The sequence below is a fragment of the Geotrypetes seraphini genome, chromosome 9 (assembly GCF_902459505.1).
Source record: "Geotrypetes seraphini chromosome 9, aGeoSer1.1, whole genome shotgun sequence".
Taxonomy (NCBI): Eukaryota; Metazoa; Chordata; class Amphibia; order Gymnophiona; family Dermophiidae; genus Geotrypetes; species Geotrypetes seraphini.
The window spans coordinates 150,291,278-150,307,953 of NC_047092.1; the positions used below are offsets into that span (position 1 = coordinate 150,291,278).

A 16,676-nucleotide genomic window follows, 5' to 3' on the forward strand; every position below is an offset into this window, starting at 1 on the left:
AAAGATCTCAATATGTATACTTTGGAGGAAAGGCAGGAGAGAGGAGATGTGATAGAGACATTTAACTACTTACTTGGCATAAATGCACGAGGTGAATCTCTAGCAATGTAAGATAGTAGATGACAGCAGATGAAGGCCAAGGTAGTTTATCTAGTCTACCCAGTAAGGTTATGGTAATCTTTATTTGACACACCGCCTTTCCTATGCAGATATCAAGGTGACTCATGGTTGTAATTGCTGCTCTTGCCCTCCTTCCCATGTGTCTTTTTAGAAGTGCAAAAGGTCATTTCTGTAGTTTTCAGGTGAAGCACTCAATGGTTGGGCTTCCATCCTCTGAAGACCTGATAAGTTCATTATAAACTTAGCATTCCCAGCTCTGTCAATGGATCATTTATCATTCATATTATTTTCAGTGCACATTTCTTATTGGTTGTCAGTGTAGTTCAGGCCATAGGGGCTGGATTCAGTAAAAGGCACCCAAAGTTAGCTGTCGGAAAGATCCATGCTAAGATAGTATTCAGCAAAGGTCGCTTGGCTCTATACCAGTTTAGCGTGGATTTCATGTCTAACATTGGGCGCCAGCATTTACACTTGCTGAAATCTGGTGTAAATGCCGGTGCCCAATTTTCTATGTAATAGTAGCAACGTGAACAGCTATTTAATGACTGGAATCCAATTTAATCCTTTCAACAACCATAAACTTCCAGTGTAGTTTATAACAAAAAAGTTTTTTTATAACTAAACCTTAATTCAAATAGGAATGGTAACGATCCTTAGAGGGTTAAACTACCCCAATGGTTCTCGTGAATCAAATCACTGAACCCGATCTTCATTGGATCAAATTCTCATTAATTCTTATTTGAATCTATTATATCATTGGTTCATATATACTTTTTTAGCATTTCTAATAGTCATAACTATAAACATGGGCATGTTGGTGGAGGCGCTCCCTTAAAGTCATTTAAGCTAAGTACTTTAAATGGAAAGCTAAAAAAATATTTTTATGACTATTAGAAATGCTAAAAAAGTATATATGAACTAATGATATAATAGATTCAAATAAGAATTAATGAAAATTTGATCCAATGAAGATCGGGTTCAGTGATTTGATTCACGAGAACCATTGGGGTCGTTTAACCCTCTGAGGATCGTTACCATTCCTATTTGAATTAATGTCTGGTAAAAAAAACTTTTTTGTTATAAACTACACTGGAAGTTTATGGTTGTTGAAAGGTGCCCAATTTTCAGCATTTGGGTATGTTTTCCATTGTATTCTATAACATGCCACCTAACTTCTGGGGATGCCCTCAGATTCGTCTATGCTCCTCCCCTAACTTCTGGGAATGCCCCCTGATCTGCCTATGCTCCTCCCCTAACTTCTGGGAATGTCCCCCTGATCCACCTATGCTCCTCCCATAGCCATGATCCTTTGGAGTTGTGTGCTATAAAATTTAGGCACAGATGTTAAAGAATAGCGCCTAGGGCAGATGCACTCATAGCTCCAAATTTAAGGCAATTAACATCAATTATTGATGCATTAATTAATTATTTTATGCTCACTTCTGCCCATGCCACCCAACTTTGGTGACAAGGGAAGGCTTACCTGTAAAGGCTAGAAGATTGTCCAAGGCAGTTGGTTAATCAGAAGAAGCCTCCAGCTCTACAAACAAGATGGAATGCCTAAGGGCATGAAGCAGTGGTGTAGCCAGACAGCCAATTTTGTGTGGACCTGACCAAAGTAGGCGAGCCTTTCTCCTTTTCCTCCCTCCCCCAGCCTGTGCAGCAGCCTCTCTCTTTTCCTTCCTTCCCACCCTTCCCAGCCCATACAGCATTTGTTTCTTTTCAGGTCACCAGCAGCAGATCCTACACACTGCCAGCAGCTGACCTGGAAGTCTTCCCTCTGAAGCAAAATGCAAACCTGTCAGATGGGAAGGCTCCAGGTCAGCTGCCAACAGCATGTAGGAACTGCTGCCAGCAACTTGTGGCTTCTGGGTGCATGGGCCTGAGGCCAACCTGGGTGGGTCAGACCCACCCAGTGGATAACCCCACCCCCCAGCATGAAGGCCAGGAGAGCACAGGATCAAGTCTAGCATCACGGCAAAGGTATAGATCAGGATCCCAGGAATATGGCCTTTGGAGTCTGTTTGTGCTAACAAAGGTTAGTCTCTATTGCTCTCTTTCGATATTGTCAGAGTTGACATAACTATTAGTCAAACTAGGTAGTAACCTAGGATGGCACCTTCTCGTGTTCATGATCTTCATCTTGTTTATGTTCAGTTCTAATCCCATGTTATGACTTTCGGCTTTGACTTTTCTGAGTAGATACAGCATGTCTTCTAGTGGCTAACGCAGGCTGATGCTCAGAACTCCTGCACTGCTCGTTAAAATGCAGGAGAATACTGCGGGGAAGAGTGCTGAAAAATAGATTCCCAATGTTCAACACTAATAGTATGCAAATCATATGAGCACTATTAGTAATGAGCATTGGGAAGTTATTTTTTGGTAAGGAAGAGGAACATGCTTGGCGTGTGCGTACAAGAGCCGCAAAACTCTTGTGTGCATGCCCAGTCAAGAACGCTGGGATCCAAGCTTTAATTTCCATGCAGATTGTTTGAAAAAAAACACAAAAAAACATGGGCAGCAGGGTTTGCAGTAATTCGTTGGAAGGAGGAGGAAGCAGAAAAATTTGGTGAAGCTCTTCCAGCTCCTTTTATGGCTCAAGCTTGTTTCCTCGTGTAAATCATGCTTTATACGTATGTGGATAAAGCTGTAGAAAATTATCCTTTATGTTTGGAGGGGTTTGCCCTTGGTCATCCTTTTTTTTAAAATGAATTTTATTGAAAGCAATACAGATAGCCTGGCATAGAAATAATACAGTCATAGAAAACAACCGCATTGTATAAAAAAAATGAGCAGATACAATCACATTTTCATGTTTTCTCCCACCCTTCCACCCCCCTCCCCACCCATGAGATCCAAAAGAATAATCAAGCTTGCTCTAAAAGAAAAGACAGGACAATATAAACTGGTCACAGATTGAATAATCTGCTTCGGACAGTTGGTGTTAATAAGTTCCAAAATGGTTCCCAAGTGAATTGTAGCTGTCTAAATTGCGTGTTCTCCGCTGCTGTATAAGAAGTGCCCTCCACTGTGCCAAAGTGGGAGTTTCTGGGGTTAACCAAAACAGCAATAGTTTTGATGCCCAAGAGAAGAGACACCTTAAGAAAGTCTCACATACCCTGGGGCACCGGAGCAGTTATTGGACATTGGGAAAAAAATTAGCATTGGTTTTAGTAAACAGCGTGCTTTCCATAGAACAGAAATATGTTGTAAAATCCTCTTCCAAAAACACTGGACAGCCTTGCAAAGGTAAAACATATGACCTAGAGTAGCATTAGAGTTACCGCATTTCAGACACTTCAAAGTCCAAGTGAAGGGTCATTCGCTGGGCTTGATTGGGCGAGATGTAATATTGCATATCCAGCTTATAGCTGATTTCCCAGAGTGTAACCGATAGGTGTAGGTGAGACAAAACCAAAAAGAACACTGTGGAGTGATGATATTCCTGAAATGGACTTTATTATGACAAAGTTCCGGAAGTACAATAAAGCAATCCACATAAAAATTCTAAAGGACCGGTCCGCTGAAAGCGTAGGACCCATCACGGTCTGCATTTCGACAAGATAGTCTTCTTCAAGGGTCCCTGAAAAGTCCTATGGTGGTAAACGCATGGAAAAACTAATATGTGGAGACTCGTGAGAAAAATGCTGCTGAAATCAAAGCAAATAAGGTGTAGGTGAGACATTCATACGAATTTAACGCTTGAGGCCATTAACTGATATGGCCACACCTAAGTCCGCAGACCATTGCATACATAAACGCATATAGTCATAGTCTGGTAATAATTCCTGCAGACTTTTATGGTGAAATCTTAGGGGAATAGTATTCTGTGCATCTAAGCAGAAGGACTCTTTCAGTTGCTCATGAGATTCAGAGGTCAAAGTCGAGGAGGGCAAGGAAAGTACAGTATATAGTGATGCAATTGCCCACAGGCATATAAGTGCCCTTGATCATCTTTAAAAACAACTGAACAAACTTGACTGAAATGTGGTAAAGTCCCCAGCATTAGGACTGCCCATCTGTGTCAGATTTCCAGAAAAGCAGGTCTTTCTAGGTGTCAAGAGCCCCGTGTATTACAGTTTAACAAAGAAGTATTATACCCATAAACATAGAGCATGAAAGACTTCTGAGGAAATTAGAGTCATGGGATAGGAGGTAATGTCCTTTTATGAACTAGTTGAAAGGTAGAAAACAGAGAGTGGGTTTAAATGGTCAATATTTTCAATGGAGAAGGGTAAATAGTGGTGTTCAAAAAACTCAAATACCCTTAGTGCAAATCCTGTTCTCATAAAAAGATATTTCACTTTTTCTCCTTTAAAATAGCATAATTTTAAACCTCTTCCTAAGGCTCAACAACGCACTGTGGACTTAAAACTCAAAAAGCCACTACTATACTTCAGGAATCTTGTAAAGGGGGAGAAATATTTTTTCAATACAGTATAATCTCGTTAAAATGGACTCGCTTATAACGGACTATCAAGCCTGCATGTAAAGAAGTAATTTAATGTTGTTTTATGTGTGGTAGTAATGGGAGGTGGGGCTATGGGGGTGGGTGGGCTATGTGTGGTAGTAATGGGAGGTGGGACTATCGAGGAGGAGGGGAAGTACAGAGAGGAGAGTGGTTCAGGGACCCCCTCCTTAATTTCTGCCCTGGGCCCCAACTTGTCTAAAACTGGCCCTACATATAATACCTTGTACAAGGCCCTGCTAAACTTTTTTCCATCGCTGTGTTGTTTGGATGTGAATGACAGAAATGGTTTTTTGCAGTTGAAAAGCTGTTACAAATACAGAGTAAATGTGGACTGAAGTAGAGCGCTTCTTTGTTATAGATCAGGGGTGTCAAAGTCCCTCCTCGAGGTCCGCAATCCAGTTGGGTTTTTGGGATTTCCCCAATGAATATGCATGAGATCTATTAGCATACAAAACAAAACTGCAGATCTGTACAAGACGTAGGCAAAATTTATTAGTGACAAAAATATATATATGCAAACCCTTTTACCAATCAAGGGACCCGACACGGTCCGTGTTTCGGACAAACCTTCGTCAGGGGTCCTAATAGGTACAAATATAACATAAAATTTATAATTAACAAGAGGTAACATAAAATTTAATAATATTAAAAAAGCACAATTGGACACATAATAAATTAAAATAATGATTAAAAAAATTTAATAATAATAGTAAAAGGGCATAATAAAAAATGGTGTGTCAACCAAATTTCATAAAGAGTGCCGCACATACGTAAAGAAAGAAATAAAATAAAAAGAACAAACATAGAGTGCAATACATGCAAAAAAGGAAGGTGACATAATCGAACTGTAAAAAAATTTTTGTGAATAATATATGCTAAAGTATACAGAAGAAGACAAAAGATGAACACACGAAGAGAGTGACCCGTGAGAGAGAACCACAATAGAGAAAAAAGAATAGAAAAAGAATCAATAGATTCACTAATAAATTTTGCCTACGTCTTGTACAGATCTGCAGTTTTGTTTTGTTTGTTCTCGGCTGTTCTTTACTGCAGTTTAGGTTGGACCTTCTTTTATTCTATTGCTTTGAGATCTATTAGCATACAATGAAAGCAGTGCATGCAAATAAATCTCATGTATATTCTTTGGGGAAATCCTGAAAACCCGACTGGACTGCAGCCCTTGGGGAGGGACTTTGACATCCCTGTTATAGATAGAGATTTGTGCTCACTAGCCATTTATCAGTGCTCAGTTTGGACAATAACCCCCATATTCTACGAGGGTAAATAATAAAAGTAAAATCAAAACATATTTAATGGCTTTAATAGAAGTAACTGTGAGCAATTGAACATATCACTTTTCCACATACAACAAATGCGTCGTCTTACATGGGGACTATCGTTCAACTAGCTTCTGCATTCCTGCAGAGAAGTTTTTCGGCTGCTCCCGAAGCCAGGTGAGCACTGCTTCCTTTACTTCACCTATGTCTTGTCACCGGTAACAATTCTTCATACCATCTCAGGAACTGGGTCGCACCTCCACACACTATTGCTTGTGCAGATCAGTAAGCTGTTTGGGAAACCATTGTGCGCAGACTTTCCTGTATCTCAAAGTCATCATACATTATGGCAAATGCAGCCAAATGAGACACCATTAACTGTCGGTCTTTTCTAATCAAGGCATCTGCCCTGTCAATGTGCTCGTCTGCGCAATATTGATGGGTGACCAGAATGGCCTTCGTCGGTTATGCTTGTTCTTCTCGCTTTAAACCTTTTTACCCACTTGTAAATTTTTCGTTGATTCACGGTGCTATGTCCATAGTGAGTCAATATCCAACGATGAATTTCTACAGGTTTCACTATTTTTTGAAGATGGTGCGGTGGGCTACTACGTTCAAGTTGAAACTTAACCCTCGTAAAATAAATCTGCTACTGTTTTGGACTCATTATGTCAAGAAGTTTAAACAGCTTTTAATTTTGGGAAGAACTTTCATATTAAGTGCTTGTTTTTCCTGAATGTTTTGTATTTGGGTTTTGTTTTCTTGTACACCATTATGTACTGTTTGGGATAGGTGCAGTGATAAATTTGAGGGGTTTCCAAGGGCAATTGTTTGGGCTACTTTTTGGCTAGAAAATTTTTTGCCACGGACTTCACCAACAAGTGGGGCTGCTTGTTTTCGGAGACTTATCTTGTGTTGCTTTGACTTCAGCTGCTGTTTGTCACCCTCACAAAGCTGCTGCCCTAGGCGACTGCTTAGTCACGACTAATGGTCGGGTTGGCCCCTAGTGGAAGTGCAAACCGCTGCTTTCAGCCTTGAAAAAAATAAAAAAAATGACACATTTAAAAAAGCTTAAAAGAAAAACGAAATATATCGTAAATGTGAATAACAAGCAAAGGTTCCACTTTCTCCTCCTCGCAACCCACGCGACCCCATCCTGAAAAAGGAGCCCTCGCAGCTCACGGAAACCGTTCCGAACCACTCGACTCCGACGTCCTGCGCTGTCCTTCGGCCTGCGCTCGAAAATCCGCCTCTCCCGCGGGTCTGCGGCCCGCCCTGGTTGGGGAACGCTTCCGCCGCGCCTGGGGCCTTCGCTAGAAGCAGGCCTCCAGAGGGCGCACGCGAGCGGCAGCTGTGATGCAGTAAAAAATTGAGTCGTGTTGCTTGCGGGCTGAACCGCTGTCAGTGGGCTGGAAATGTTTTCAGATGTGTATAGTCCAGGTAATTTGCATCGTCTTTCTAAACTACTTTAACGCTACTGAGTGCTTCGCGCGATCGGCAAGCCTAGGTTGATCTGGCGGTAGAAAGTAAAAAAAAAACCAAGCGAGAACCTGTGCACAGCCCCTTTCTATATTAGTGTTTCCATGCACAGGGCCTTGTTTGCAGATGCTTGTGATCCGCAGCAACCCAGCGCTGCCGGCCCATTTTACCTGTCACAGCCTCCCCTCCCCCCCCTTCCGGTCTACTCTGTTCCTTCAACTCTAACTCCCCTCTTCCCCTGCTCTGAATCAGGTGTAAACGGCCCCAAAACTGGGCGACCCAAAGAGGAAGGGATGATGCACGTTCTTTTCGGATCTCTGCCAATACTTTGCTCTGGGATGACATCTCTCTTCTCTTCTTGTGGGCTTGTGTTAACGGGAGGAGGGGGGGGCTTTAAGAACTTGCGCCAGGACTGGGACTTAAGTCATCAGTCTTGGGCAAGCTCCTTCTTTGCGTCCAAGGAGGGGCCATTTGTGTTGTGGCACCTAACCCCCCCCCCCCCCGGGTCGTTTTCGAAAGCTTGGCACCTGCGGATGGGGAAGAGCGAGACCCTCGGGTGATGCCGAGAGAGGGCGGACTGGTGTGTACTGGGAGGCTCCCCCGACGGCCTGCTCCGACTGCGGCTTTTTCGGTGCCCCCCATACACAAGTCCCTTTGCTCAGCGGCTCCCTGTGAAGTGCGTCTTCCCTTGAAGCTCGGTTGTCCGGTGCCAGCTTTTGACACGTCGGGACTCGGGAGCACGGAAGGACTTAAGGCTGACCTCCCTAGTGAGTACTGTTTAGGCCAGTGGTCTCAAACCCTTTTTGGATTTGTAGGTACTTGGAGGACCTCACAAAAAATGTCCTATTAAAGAAATGACTACAAATTAGAGAGATAAATTTTTGTACTCTGTGACGATAATTACTATATAATCATATGATCACAGCTTTGAACCTTTTATAATTGTGAAACATCTATTAATAAAATATATTTGTGAAGTGCTCAGACCAAGAAACCCTTATGATAGTGATGTCACTACAATGAGGTTTACTAGGGGACCATCATCGCCTTCCCTATATAGGGAGTGAGGTTTACTAGGGGACCATCATCGCCTTCCCTATATAGGGAGGGCAGGGGACTATCATAAGGGTTTCTTGGTCTGAGCACTTCACAAATATATTTTATTAATAGATGTTTCACAATTATAAAAGACTATTAAAGAAATGACAATTTTGCATGAGGTAAAACTTGACAGTTTATAAATCTTTCCTTTTGGCTTAGTCTTAATAATAATAATGTCATTTATAGCTAAAAGAGACATATGATCAAGAAACTGTTCCATTTTCCGTTTGTGATTATGATAAACATACCGAGGGCCTCAATCAAAATAGTACCTGGCAGGCCACATGTGGCCCCCGGGCCACGCTTTTGAAACCACTGGTTTAGGCCCAGGAGTGTCGCGTTTCGCTGTCATTTCCGAACCTCTAGAGCAGTGTCTCTCAAACCTTTTTTTTAGCTCCATTACACTAAACGGACAGGGGGGGTATGATTCAGACGTTCAAATATTTGAAGGGTATTAACGTAGAACAAAATCTTTTCCAGAGAAAGGAAAATGGTAAAACCAGAGGACATAATTTGAGGTTGAGGGGCGGTAGATTCAAGAGCAATGTTAGGAAATTCTACTTTACGGAGAGGGTGGTGGATGCCTGGAATGCGCTCCTGAGAGAGGTGGTGGAGAAGAAAATGGTGACGGAGTTCAAAGAAGCATGGGATGAACACAGAGGATCTAGAATCAGAAAATAATATTAAATATTGAACTAAGGACAGTACTGGACAGACTTCCACAGTCTATTTATGGCCGTTTGGGGGAGGATGGGCTGGAGAGGGCTTCAATGGCTGGGAGGGTGTAGATAAGCACATAAGCACTGCCTCTGCCGAGTCAGACCATAGGTCCATCATGCCCAGCAGACCGCTCATGCGGCGGCCCCTCAGGTCAATGACCTGTAAGTGATGTATTACTGTATAGTAACCCTCTAATTGTATCCCTCAATCCCCTTTTCCCTCAGGAACTTGTCCAATCCCAATTTGAAACCCAAAGTCGTATTCTGCTCTATCACCTCCTCTAAGCGCATTCCAGGTGTCCACCACCCTCTGAGTGATGAACTTCCTAGCATTTGTTCTGAACCTATCTCCCTTCAATTTTTTTGAGTGCCCTCTTGTTTTTGTTGCCCCCGCCAGTCTGAAGAATCTGTCCCTCTCTACCTTCTCTATACCCTTCATGATCTTATAAGTTTCTATCATATCCCCTCCAAGTCTCCGCTTTTCCAGGGAAAAGAGCCCCAGCTTCTCCAGCCTCTCAGCATATGAAAGGTTTTCCATGCCCTTTATCATTTTTGTTGCTCTTCTATCTATCTATCTAGCCAAAATCAGCCTGTTACATTCTTGTGATGGAAGTAGGGGTTTGATTGCCATATAAACGGTTTTCGCTGTTTATAAACATCGTATATACTGCAACAAACACCGAACTTCACAAAATACAGGTTAAACAAGAAGGCTACATCTTGCTGTAGGCCCCCGGGGTTGGAAGTGGCCAAGTCACCAGCCAAGCCTACCCTTATGGCCTGTGTTTGTGGTCCTTTTGGAATACCTTCAGGATAGTGACTGGAAGCAACCCAAAAGATCCCATGTGTGTTTGGAACTGGTGAAAGCCAAGATGTCTCTCCGGATCTCCGCTGGGCTGGTGTAGGTTTTGACGGAGATTTCGGCAGTGGGAACCCAAGCACAGTACCGGGTAGAGCTTTGGATTCTTGCCCAGCAATAGCTAAGAAGAAAAAATTTAAAAAAATTAAATTGATTCAGGTTGGGCAGACCTGATGGATCATTCGGGTCTTTATCTGCTGTCATCTACTATGTTACTAAATGTTTTTTCACGGCACATTATAAATGGAAATGATAAAATTGCAAAAACCAATGAAAAAAAAAATTACATTTGGCAGTTATTTATTTAAAGTTCTTTAAGCTCTGTATGGATAATTGTAACAATGGTGAAACTAAAAGTAGATGGGATAGAATTGCTAATCAATGTGATGGATGTGCTTGGTTCTGAGTGCAAATTAGCTCAAAACGTGGACAAGCAAACACACATTTCATCATCCACCATCTGAAGTCTTTCTCTTCCCCCCCCCCCCCCCGATTTCATTTCTGTTAGAGCTGAAAATCCAGGTTTGCAAAAGATAAGAAGATCCAAATGGTAACAAAGCCTTGATTGCTTTGTTGTTCAAGCAAAGACAACTACTGCATAAAAATTAAAATAACTTGCTGTTAGTTTTCAAGGACTAATTAAGTCAAAGAATGACAGACTTGTGTACATGACTGTCATCTATTCTAGTGTATATTTATGAAGGGAATTTTTAAAAATAAAGTAAAATTCTGGAATCTCTTAGGTTACACCCAGAATCTCTTCGTGGCACACAGTTTGAGAGACACTGTCCTAGAAGTTCTGATTACTGCGACTCCCGTTCACTAGAGTGCGGAGACCCGGAGAGACATCTTGGCTTTCACCAGTTCCAAACACACATGGGATCTTTTGGGTTGCTTCCAGTCACTATCCTGAAAGTATTCCAGAAGGACCACAAACACAGGCCATAAGGGTAGGCTTGGCTGGTGACTTGGCCACTTCCAACCCCGGGGGCCTACAGCAAGATGTAGCCTTGTTTAACCTGTATTTTGTGAGGTTCGGTGTTTGTTGCAGTATATACGCTGTATATAAACAGAGAAAACCTGTTATATATGGCAATCAAACCCCTACTTCCATCCACAAGAATGCGACAGGCTGATTTTGGCTAGATAGATTTTTGAACAATTATAACAATACAGTAGGTTTTTTAAAAATATAATGCTACTGGACGTATGTAGAGTGGTGTACTCAGATACAACATGTTTCTAAGTCAAAGAACTTACAATTTGAGTAGGTTTTTGAGAGAGTGTGAGATTTAAGTAACTTGCCCAAAGTCACAAGGTGTATCATTGGTAGAAGTGGAATTTGAACCCTGATTTTCAGGCCATTGCTCTTACACTAGACTACTTTCTTATGTGTGCACCTTATCCTTGCAAGCTCAGCATGATAACGCAACTGGTAACTCCTGAGGGAAATTTATAGAGAATTCCCCCAGGCTGCAGAATGTACCTTTTTTTTCTGCAAGAGATTTGTAAGCTGGCAGAATGTAGACTGTGATATGAAAATGAGTAGGCAGGTGCCATCCTTTTACTGCACTGGGTGGTTCTGACACAGTGAGATCCACATAGTGCATAAGTCCTGTATGTTCTCACAAGACTGAGAACAGCACAGGATTTTGGATACCAGTGTGGCTCACACTTTCAGAGAGATATATTTGGGGTAAGAAGAGCCAAACAATTACTGCACCAATCTGGCAGAGATGCTTATAGAATGGGGAGGTAGCACTGAGAAAGACACTAGTTGGAAGTGATTGGAAGTAAGGGGAGAAATGTGAGAAGGAAAGAAAAACTTGGAGAAACATCAGCAAGAAGAGACAAGGGGGAATGAGCTGGGGGAAACAGGAGGTAAGGGATGAGTGTGGGAGGCAAATGAGCACGGAGACATGTATATATTGGGGGAGAATTGAGCAGGAGAAAGAACTGGTGGAGACTATAACAGGAGATAAGGGGATATGTATGGGGGAGACAGAATATGGACACTTGTGAGAGGAATGAGCTAAGGGGGACAGAAGGTAATGGAATGTGTGTGTGGAAAATAAGTTAAGGGAGACACCAAATAGAGACATATGTTTGGTGAGGAAAGATAAGCTGAGAGAGTAGCAAAGGGGGTGATAAGCTGGGATCAGGAGGCAGGTCTCCACCTACACACACATACTCTGACCCCGATTCACTAAAGTCAGCAATCGTTGCTAAACCTGTTTTCACAGGTTTAGCAACGATCACTGCTAACCGACCCGATTCACAAAATGGCCTACTGTGTGATTTTCCCCTCGATCGCCCATTTTCCGATCCAGCTATGCTAATTAGTAAAACCCCATGCAAAATAGCCAAGCGATTGATTCACTTACATTGCTTGGCTATTTTGCATTGGGTTTTACGATCCTAAAACCCGACTGCTGTAGACCTTTTTTTTTTTAATGGCACAGATATTTTGCATGTATTACACGCGCAAAATATCTGTCACTTAAAAAAAAATGAAGAAAATCCACCCACCACTACCGCAAGCCCTCCCCAAAGACCCCTGATAATTGTGCGATTCACCTGAACTCCAAAAAGGTGGCAGGAGGGATGCCCACTCCCTCCTGCCCCTGAAGGTGACTGCTCCCCCCAAAAAAAATAACAGCTGGAGGGCTGCCCACTCCCTCCCCCCCAAAGAAAAAGGCAGGAGGGATGTCCACTCCCTTCTGACACTGGAGGTCTCCGGCCCCTGCCCCCATAACTGTGACGTTGGGAGCAGGAGGTACTGAAAACACTTCCTGCTCCGGCTCCTCCCCGATGACTCTGGCCCTTAGACCTGTCCCCAGTGCATCATGTGATGCACGGGGAGGAGCCTAAGTCTCTGATTGGCTCAGACGCCTTGGGCATGCAAACTTAATAGTGAATCAATCATTGTTGGAAAATTGGCCAGAGAATTGGCCAACAGCGCTATTGTTAGTGAATCTAGGCTTCTGTCCCTGGTCTCCTCTTACAAACACAATCTACTCTTTTAAGGATAAGGCTTTGGATTTCAGATATTTAAATTTGGCAATTTGCGGTATCCAAAGACAAGTTTTTCAGCTGCTGCTATTTGTAGAAGCAGAGCTATGAACACCAGCAAGTTGCTACAACTATTGGCAGCTGGGGGAATTCTGCACAAACCCCTCTTTTTATGAAGCCACGTTAGCATTTTTTATCATCAGCCATGGCAGTAAAAGCTCTGATGCTTATAGAATTCCTATGAGCTTCGGAACTTTTAACACCATGGCTGGCAATAAATAAAAACAAAACACTTCTTATAAAGGAGGGTGGGGTGAAATGTTTGAAACTTCTCTGCTTGATATTTGAAAATTATGCAGAATTCTGCACACTTTATAGTTTTTTCTTGGAGAAATTCCCCCCATTATAAGGGCTGTTTTCTCCCTTAGGTATTAAATTGCTCCCCCACCCTACCTCAACTCAGTTCCCACCTTCTCAGTTCCCACTTAATTTGTGTACCTTCTTCTCTTCTGTGAAGTTCAGCCTCTGGCTTTCTCCACCCTTTCTCCAGGGTGTACACCTTTTGTTTTTCTCCATTTGCCCCAGATTTCTCTGTTTATCTGCTCTCTACCCTCCAGCAACTGTTTGCCATCCACAATTCTCTTTTCCCCACCCCTCAGCATTCAGTCCTCTAGCCCCCATAATCTAATTTTAGTATTTATATATCACTTATAGCCTAAGTGGTTTACATTCAGATACTCAAATATTTCTCCCTATCTATCCTGTTGGGCACACAATCTGACTAACAGGGCAGTGCAGTGTTGGGTGACTTGCTCAGAGTCACAGTGAGCAGTGCTGGGCTTGAACCTGCAGCCTTAGGGTGCTGAGGCTGCAACCCTAACCACTAGACCACTCTGGTTCCAGGATGTCCCCAGATCTGTCCATTGACAAGGTCTCTCCACCCTCTCAACTGTAGCACTCTCTTATGGCACTCTCCCCATCCACCTTTCTTCACCCCTCTTCTCATGACACACACATCCCATCTACTTTCTCCAGTTCCCTCCTTACAGTGATACTCGTATTCCATCGATCTTTCTCCAGACCCTCTTCCCATGGTCCACACGGCATCTTCCTTTGCCTTTCTCCATCCTTCCCCCGATGGCACACACTACATCTGCCTTTCCCAGCCCTCCCCCCCAGTGGTGCACAGTACATCCTCCTTTCTCCAGGTCTCCAATAGCAAACACTTCAACCACCTTTCTCTGCCACCTGATAGCACACAAGGCATCTACCTTTCTCCTTCCACCCAATAATGCACATCACTTCCATTTCAACTCCCACCAGTGCTCTGTATGGGAAGGACAGAATTCTGGGCAAATTGTGCATTGTGTAGTTATACAGAATACTTCCAGCAATAGCAGCTGCAACAACCAGGGAATCTGGTTGAAATCCCACTGTTGGTCCTTGTGATTTTGGGCAAGCCCTTTGGGGACCAGAATGTAACTCATCTTGGGCTACTGCTGAAAAAAGATTTTTGCTGAATCCAAATAAATAAGTCATCACAGTCAGAACTTATTTACTATCCCGTCCATTAGGAAATGTTTTAATGACACTACACGCAATACCATATTCTCTGTCAGAGTCCCTACCCTTTGGAATGCTCTCCCATTAGATATCAGATTGGAAGAATCATTGAACAAATTCAAGACCAAATTAAAAACTTTCTTATTCGGGGACACCTTCCTAACATGAGAATGGATGATACACCCAACCTACTCACTTTGCGCACAGAAATGAATACCAACCGCTTTTAAGAAGCGTAATCCCTTTCCCCCTCCCCTTTTACCACCCTTTTTAAATTTATTTCATCTCTATGTACTTTACTCTTGCCTAGCCCCAGATCCTCTTGTTTCTGTATGACTATGTCCAGTCTAGAAATACAAACGTAAGGAAGTTCTTCTTCACTCAGAGAGTGGTAGAAAGCGGGAACGCCCTTCCAGAGGCTGTTATAGGGAAAAACACACTCCAAGGATTCAAGACAAAGTTAGACAAGTTTCTGCTGAACAGGAACGTGCACTGGTAGGGCTAGTCTCAGTTAGGGTGCTGGTCTTAGACCAGAGGTCCGCCGCGTGAGCGGACTGCTGGGCATGATGGACCACTGGTCTGACTCAGCAGTGGCAATTCTTATGTTCTTTTAAGTTTATTTTTGACCCTTTTTAAAATTTTCAGTATTGTAAACCGTCTAGGTACATGTTGATAGATGGTATATCAAATTTGGAATAAACTTGGACACCTGTAGCGCAAGAGTTTTCCCCAGGACTCTGTTGCTTGAAGTAAAATGACCAAAAACGATTAATCAGCACTAAAATCTTTGAAATGTGGCTCCTTTGACTAAGAACTGCTTTTTTTGTTTTGACATTTAGATTAATTACTATGTTTTTATATTATTTTGATAAATATAACATGCAGATATTTAGAACATTGCAGAATTCTCCCAGGACCAAGTGATAGTGTGTTTTCTTTGCTCATGTTATTGTGAAGTTGTATCTTAACAATCTTGCTCATACAGGCACATGATGATTCCTACATCTTGAGGGAGTGCTCAGGAAAGCCTGGCTAGTCGTCATTTTTGTTGTTTGGGCTTTTTTTATGTCATTGGTGGGGGGAAATTTAATTTTATCATTTTTGTTTATTTCTTTTAGTGCGTGTTATTTCATAGTAGCATTTGTGACTCAAAACAACCCCTGGAAACCTCCCAGTATTCTTTCCCAACATACCGGGATACAAAGGGGTGGGAGTGAGGATCCCTAGTTTCTGCTGCCTCTGTATTTCCATTACTGTGGCTTTTATTATCTTCTGTGCAGCTTAGTCTTGTTGAGAGACACATTGGGCTAGACTAGAGTCAGCTGATTAAAGGAGGGTGTGGCTTGCAGCAAGGTTTGGGGATGAGCTAGATGGGAGAAGGGGTATGGAGATTGACGTGGTAGAAATAGGCTTGCTGGGGGGAGAGTATTTAGGCAGGCAGGTTAGCTAGATGGAGGGGAATGAGGCAGGAAGAAAAAAGCAAAGCAATCAAGCTTTGCCCCTAAGTTTCTCCTGGTAAACTCCCAAACAAAATGATGCTCCTCTGCCCCTCTGTATATAAAATCGGAGGAACTCTCTGCTCTGCTGTGGGTAGCTGTGAACAGTGGCGTAACGAGGGTAAGTGGCGTCGGGGCGGTGGTGCCCCCTCTGCTCCTTCCCGACCTTGCTGCCATGCATGCGCCCCCTTCCCTTCCCCTGTACATTTTTAATTTTCCAGGTGAGAGCCACAGCACAAACTTGCTGCCTGAATCATGTCTGCTATCTGCCTGACGTCACTTCCTAGGCGGAGGCCTGGAAGTGACGTTGGAGAGAAATGACACCGACGCGGGTAGCAAGTTCATAATGCTGCTCGCGCAGGAAAAATTAGAGGTGGAAGGGATGGGATGCATGGTGAGGAGGGGGCAGGAAGAAGGGGGGCGGAGAGGAGGACCATGCCCGGGGTGGACCGTCATTATGATAGCGCTCAACAGAGGCCAGTTTCAGGTGAGCAAGTAGCCTGAAGGAGCAGGAGGAAACAGCTAAGTCTAAGTAAGACATGACCAAACAAAATGTTGCATTGATTCTGATAGTACAAC

At 43.1% G+C, this 16,676-nt stretch overlaps 1 protein-coding gene across 25 annotated transcripts in view; it reads left to right on the plus strand.

Annotated features, from left to right (window-relative positions):
* Positions 1 to 16,676, plus strand: part of ZBTB38 (zinc finger and BTB domain containing 38) — a 130,882-nt gene that overhangs the window by 27,314 nt on the left and 86,892 nt on the right. For 7 of the 25 annotated variants that reach the window (XM_033958503.1, XM_033958506.1, XM_033958513.1 and 4 more), the window contains exon 1: positions 6,575 to 7,308. The exons of 9 other annotated variants lie outside the window; for them this stretch is intronic. Coding sequence is in view for 3 of the 16 variants with exons in the window: in XM_033958500.1 (XP_033814391.1) it covers positions 7,284 to 7,308 (25 nt within the window). In the remaining 13 variants the exon portion in view is untranslated. Of the gene's footprint in view, positions 1 to 6,574; positions 7,309 to 7,878; positions 8,115 to 16,676 lie in introns of those variants that run through there. 9 more of the 25 variants (XM_033958520.1, XM_033958519.1, XM_033958522.1 and 6 more) reach the window with 2 other exon arrangements.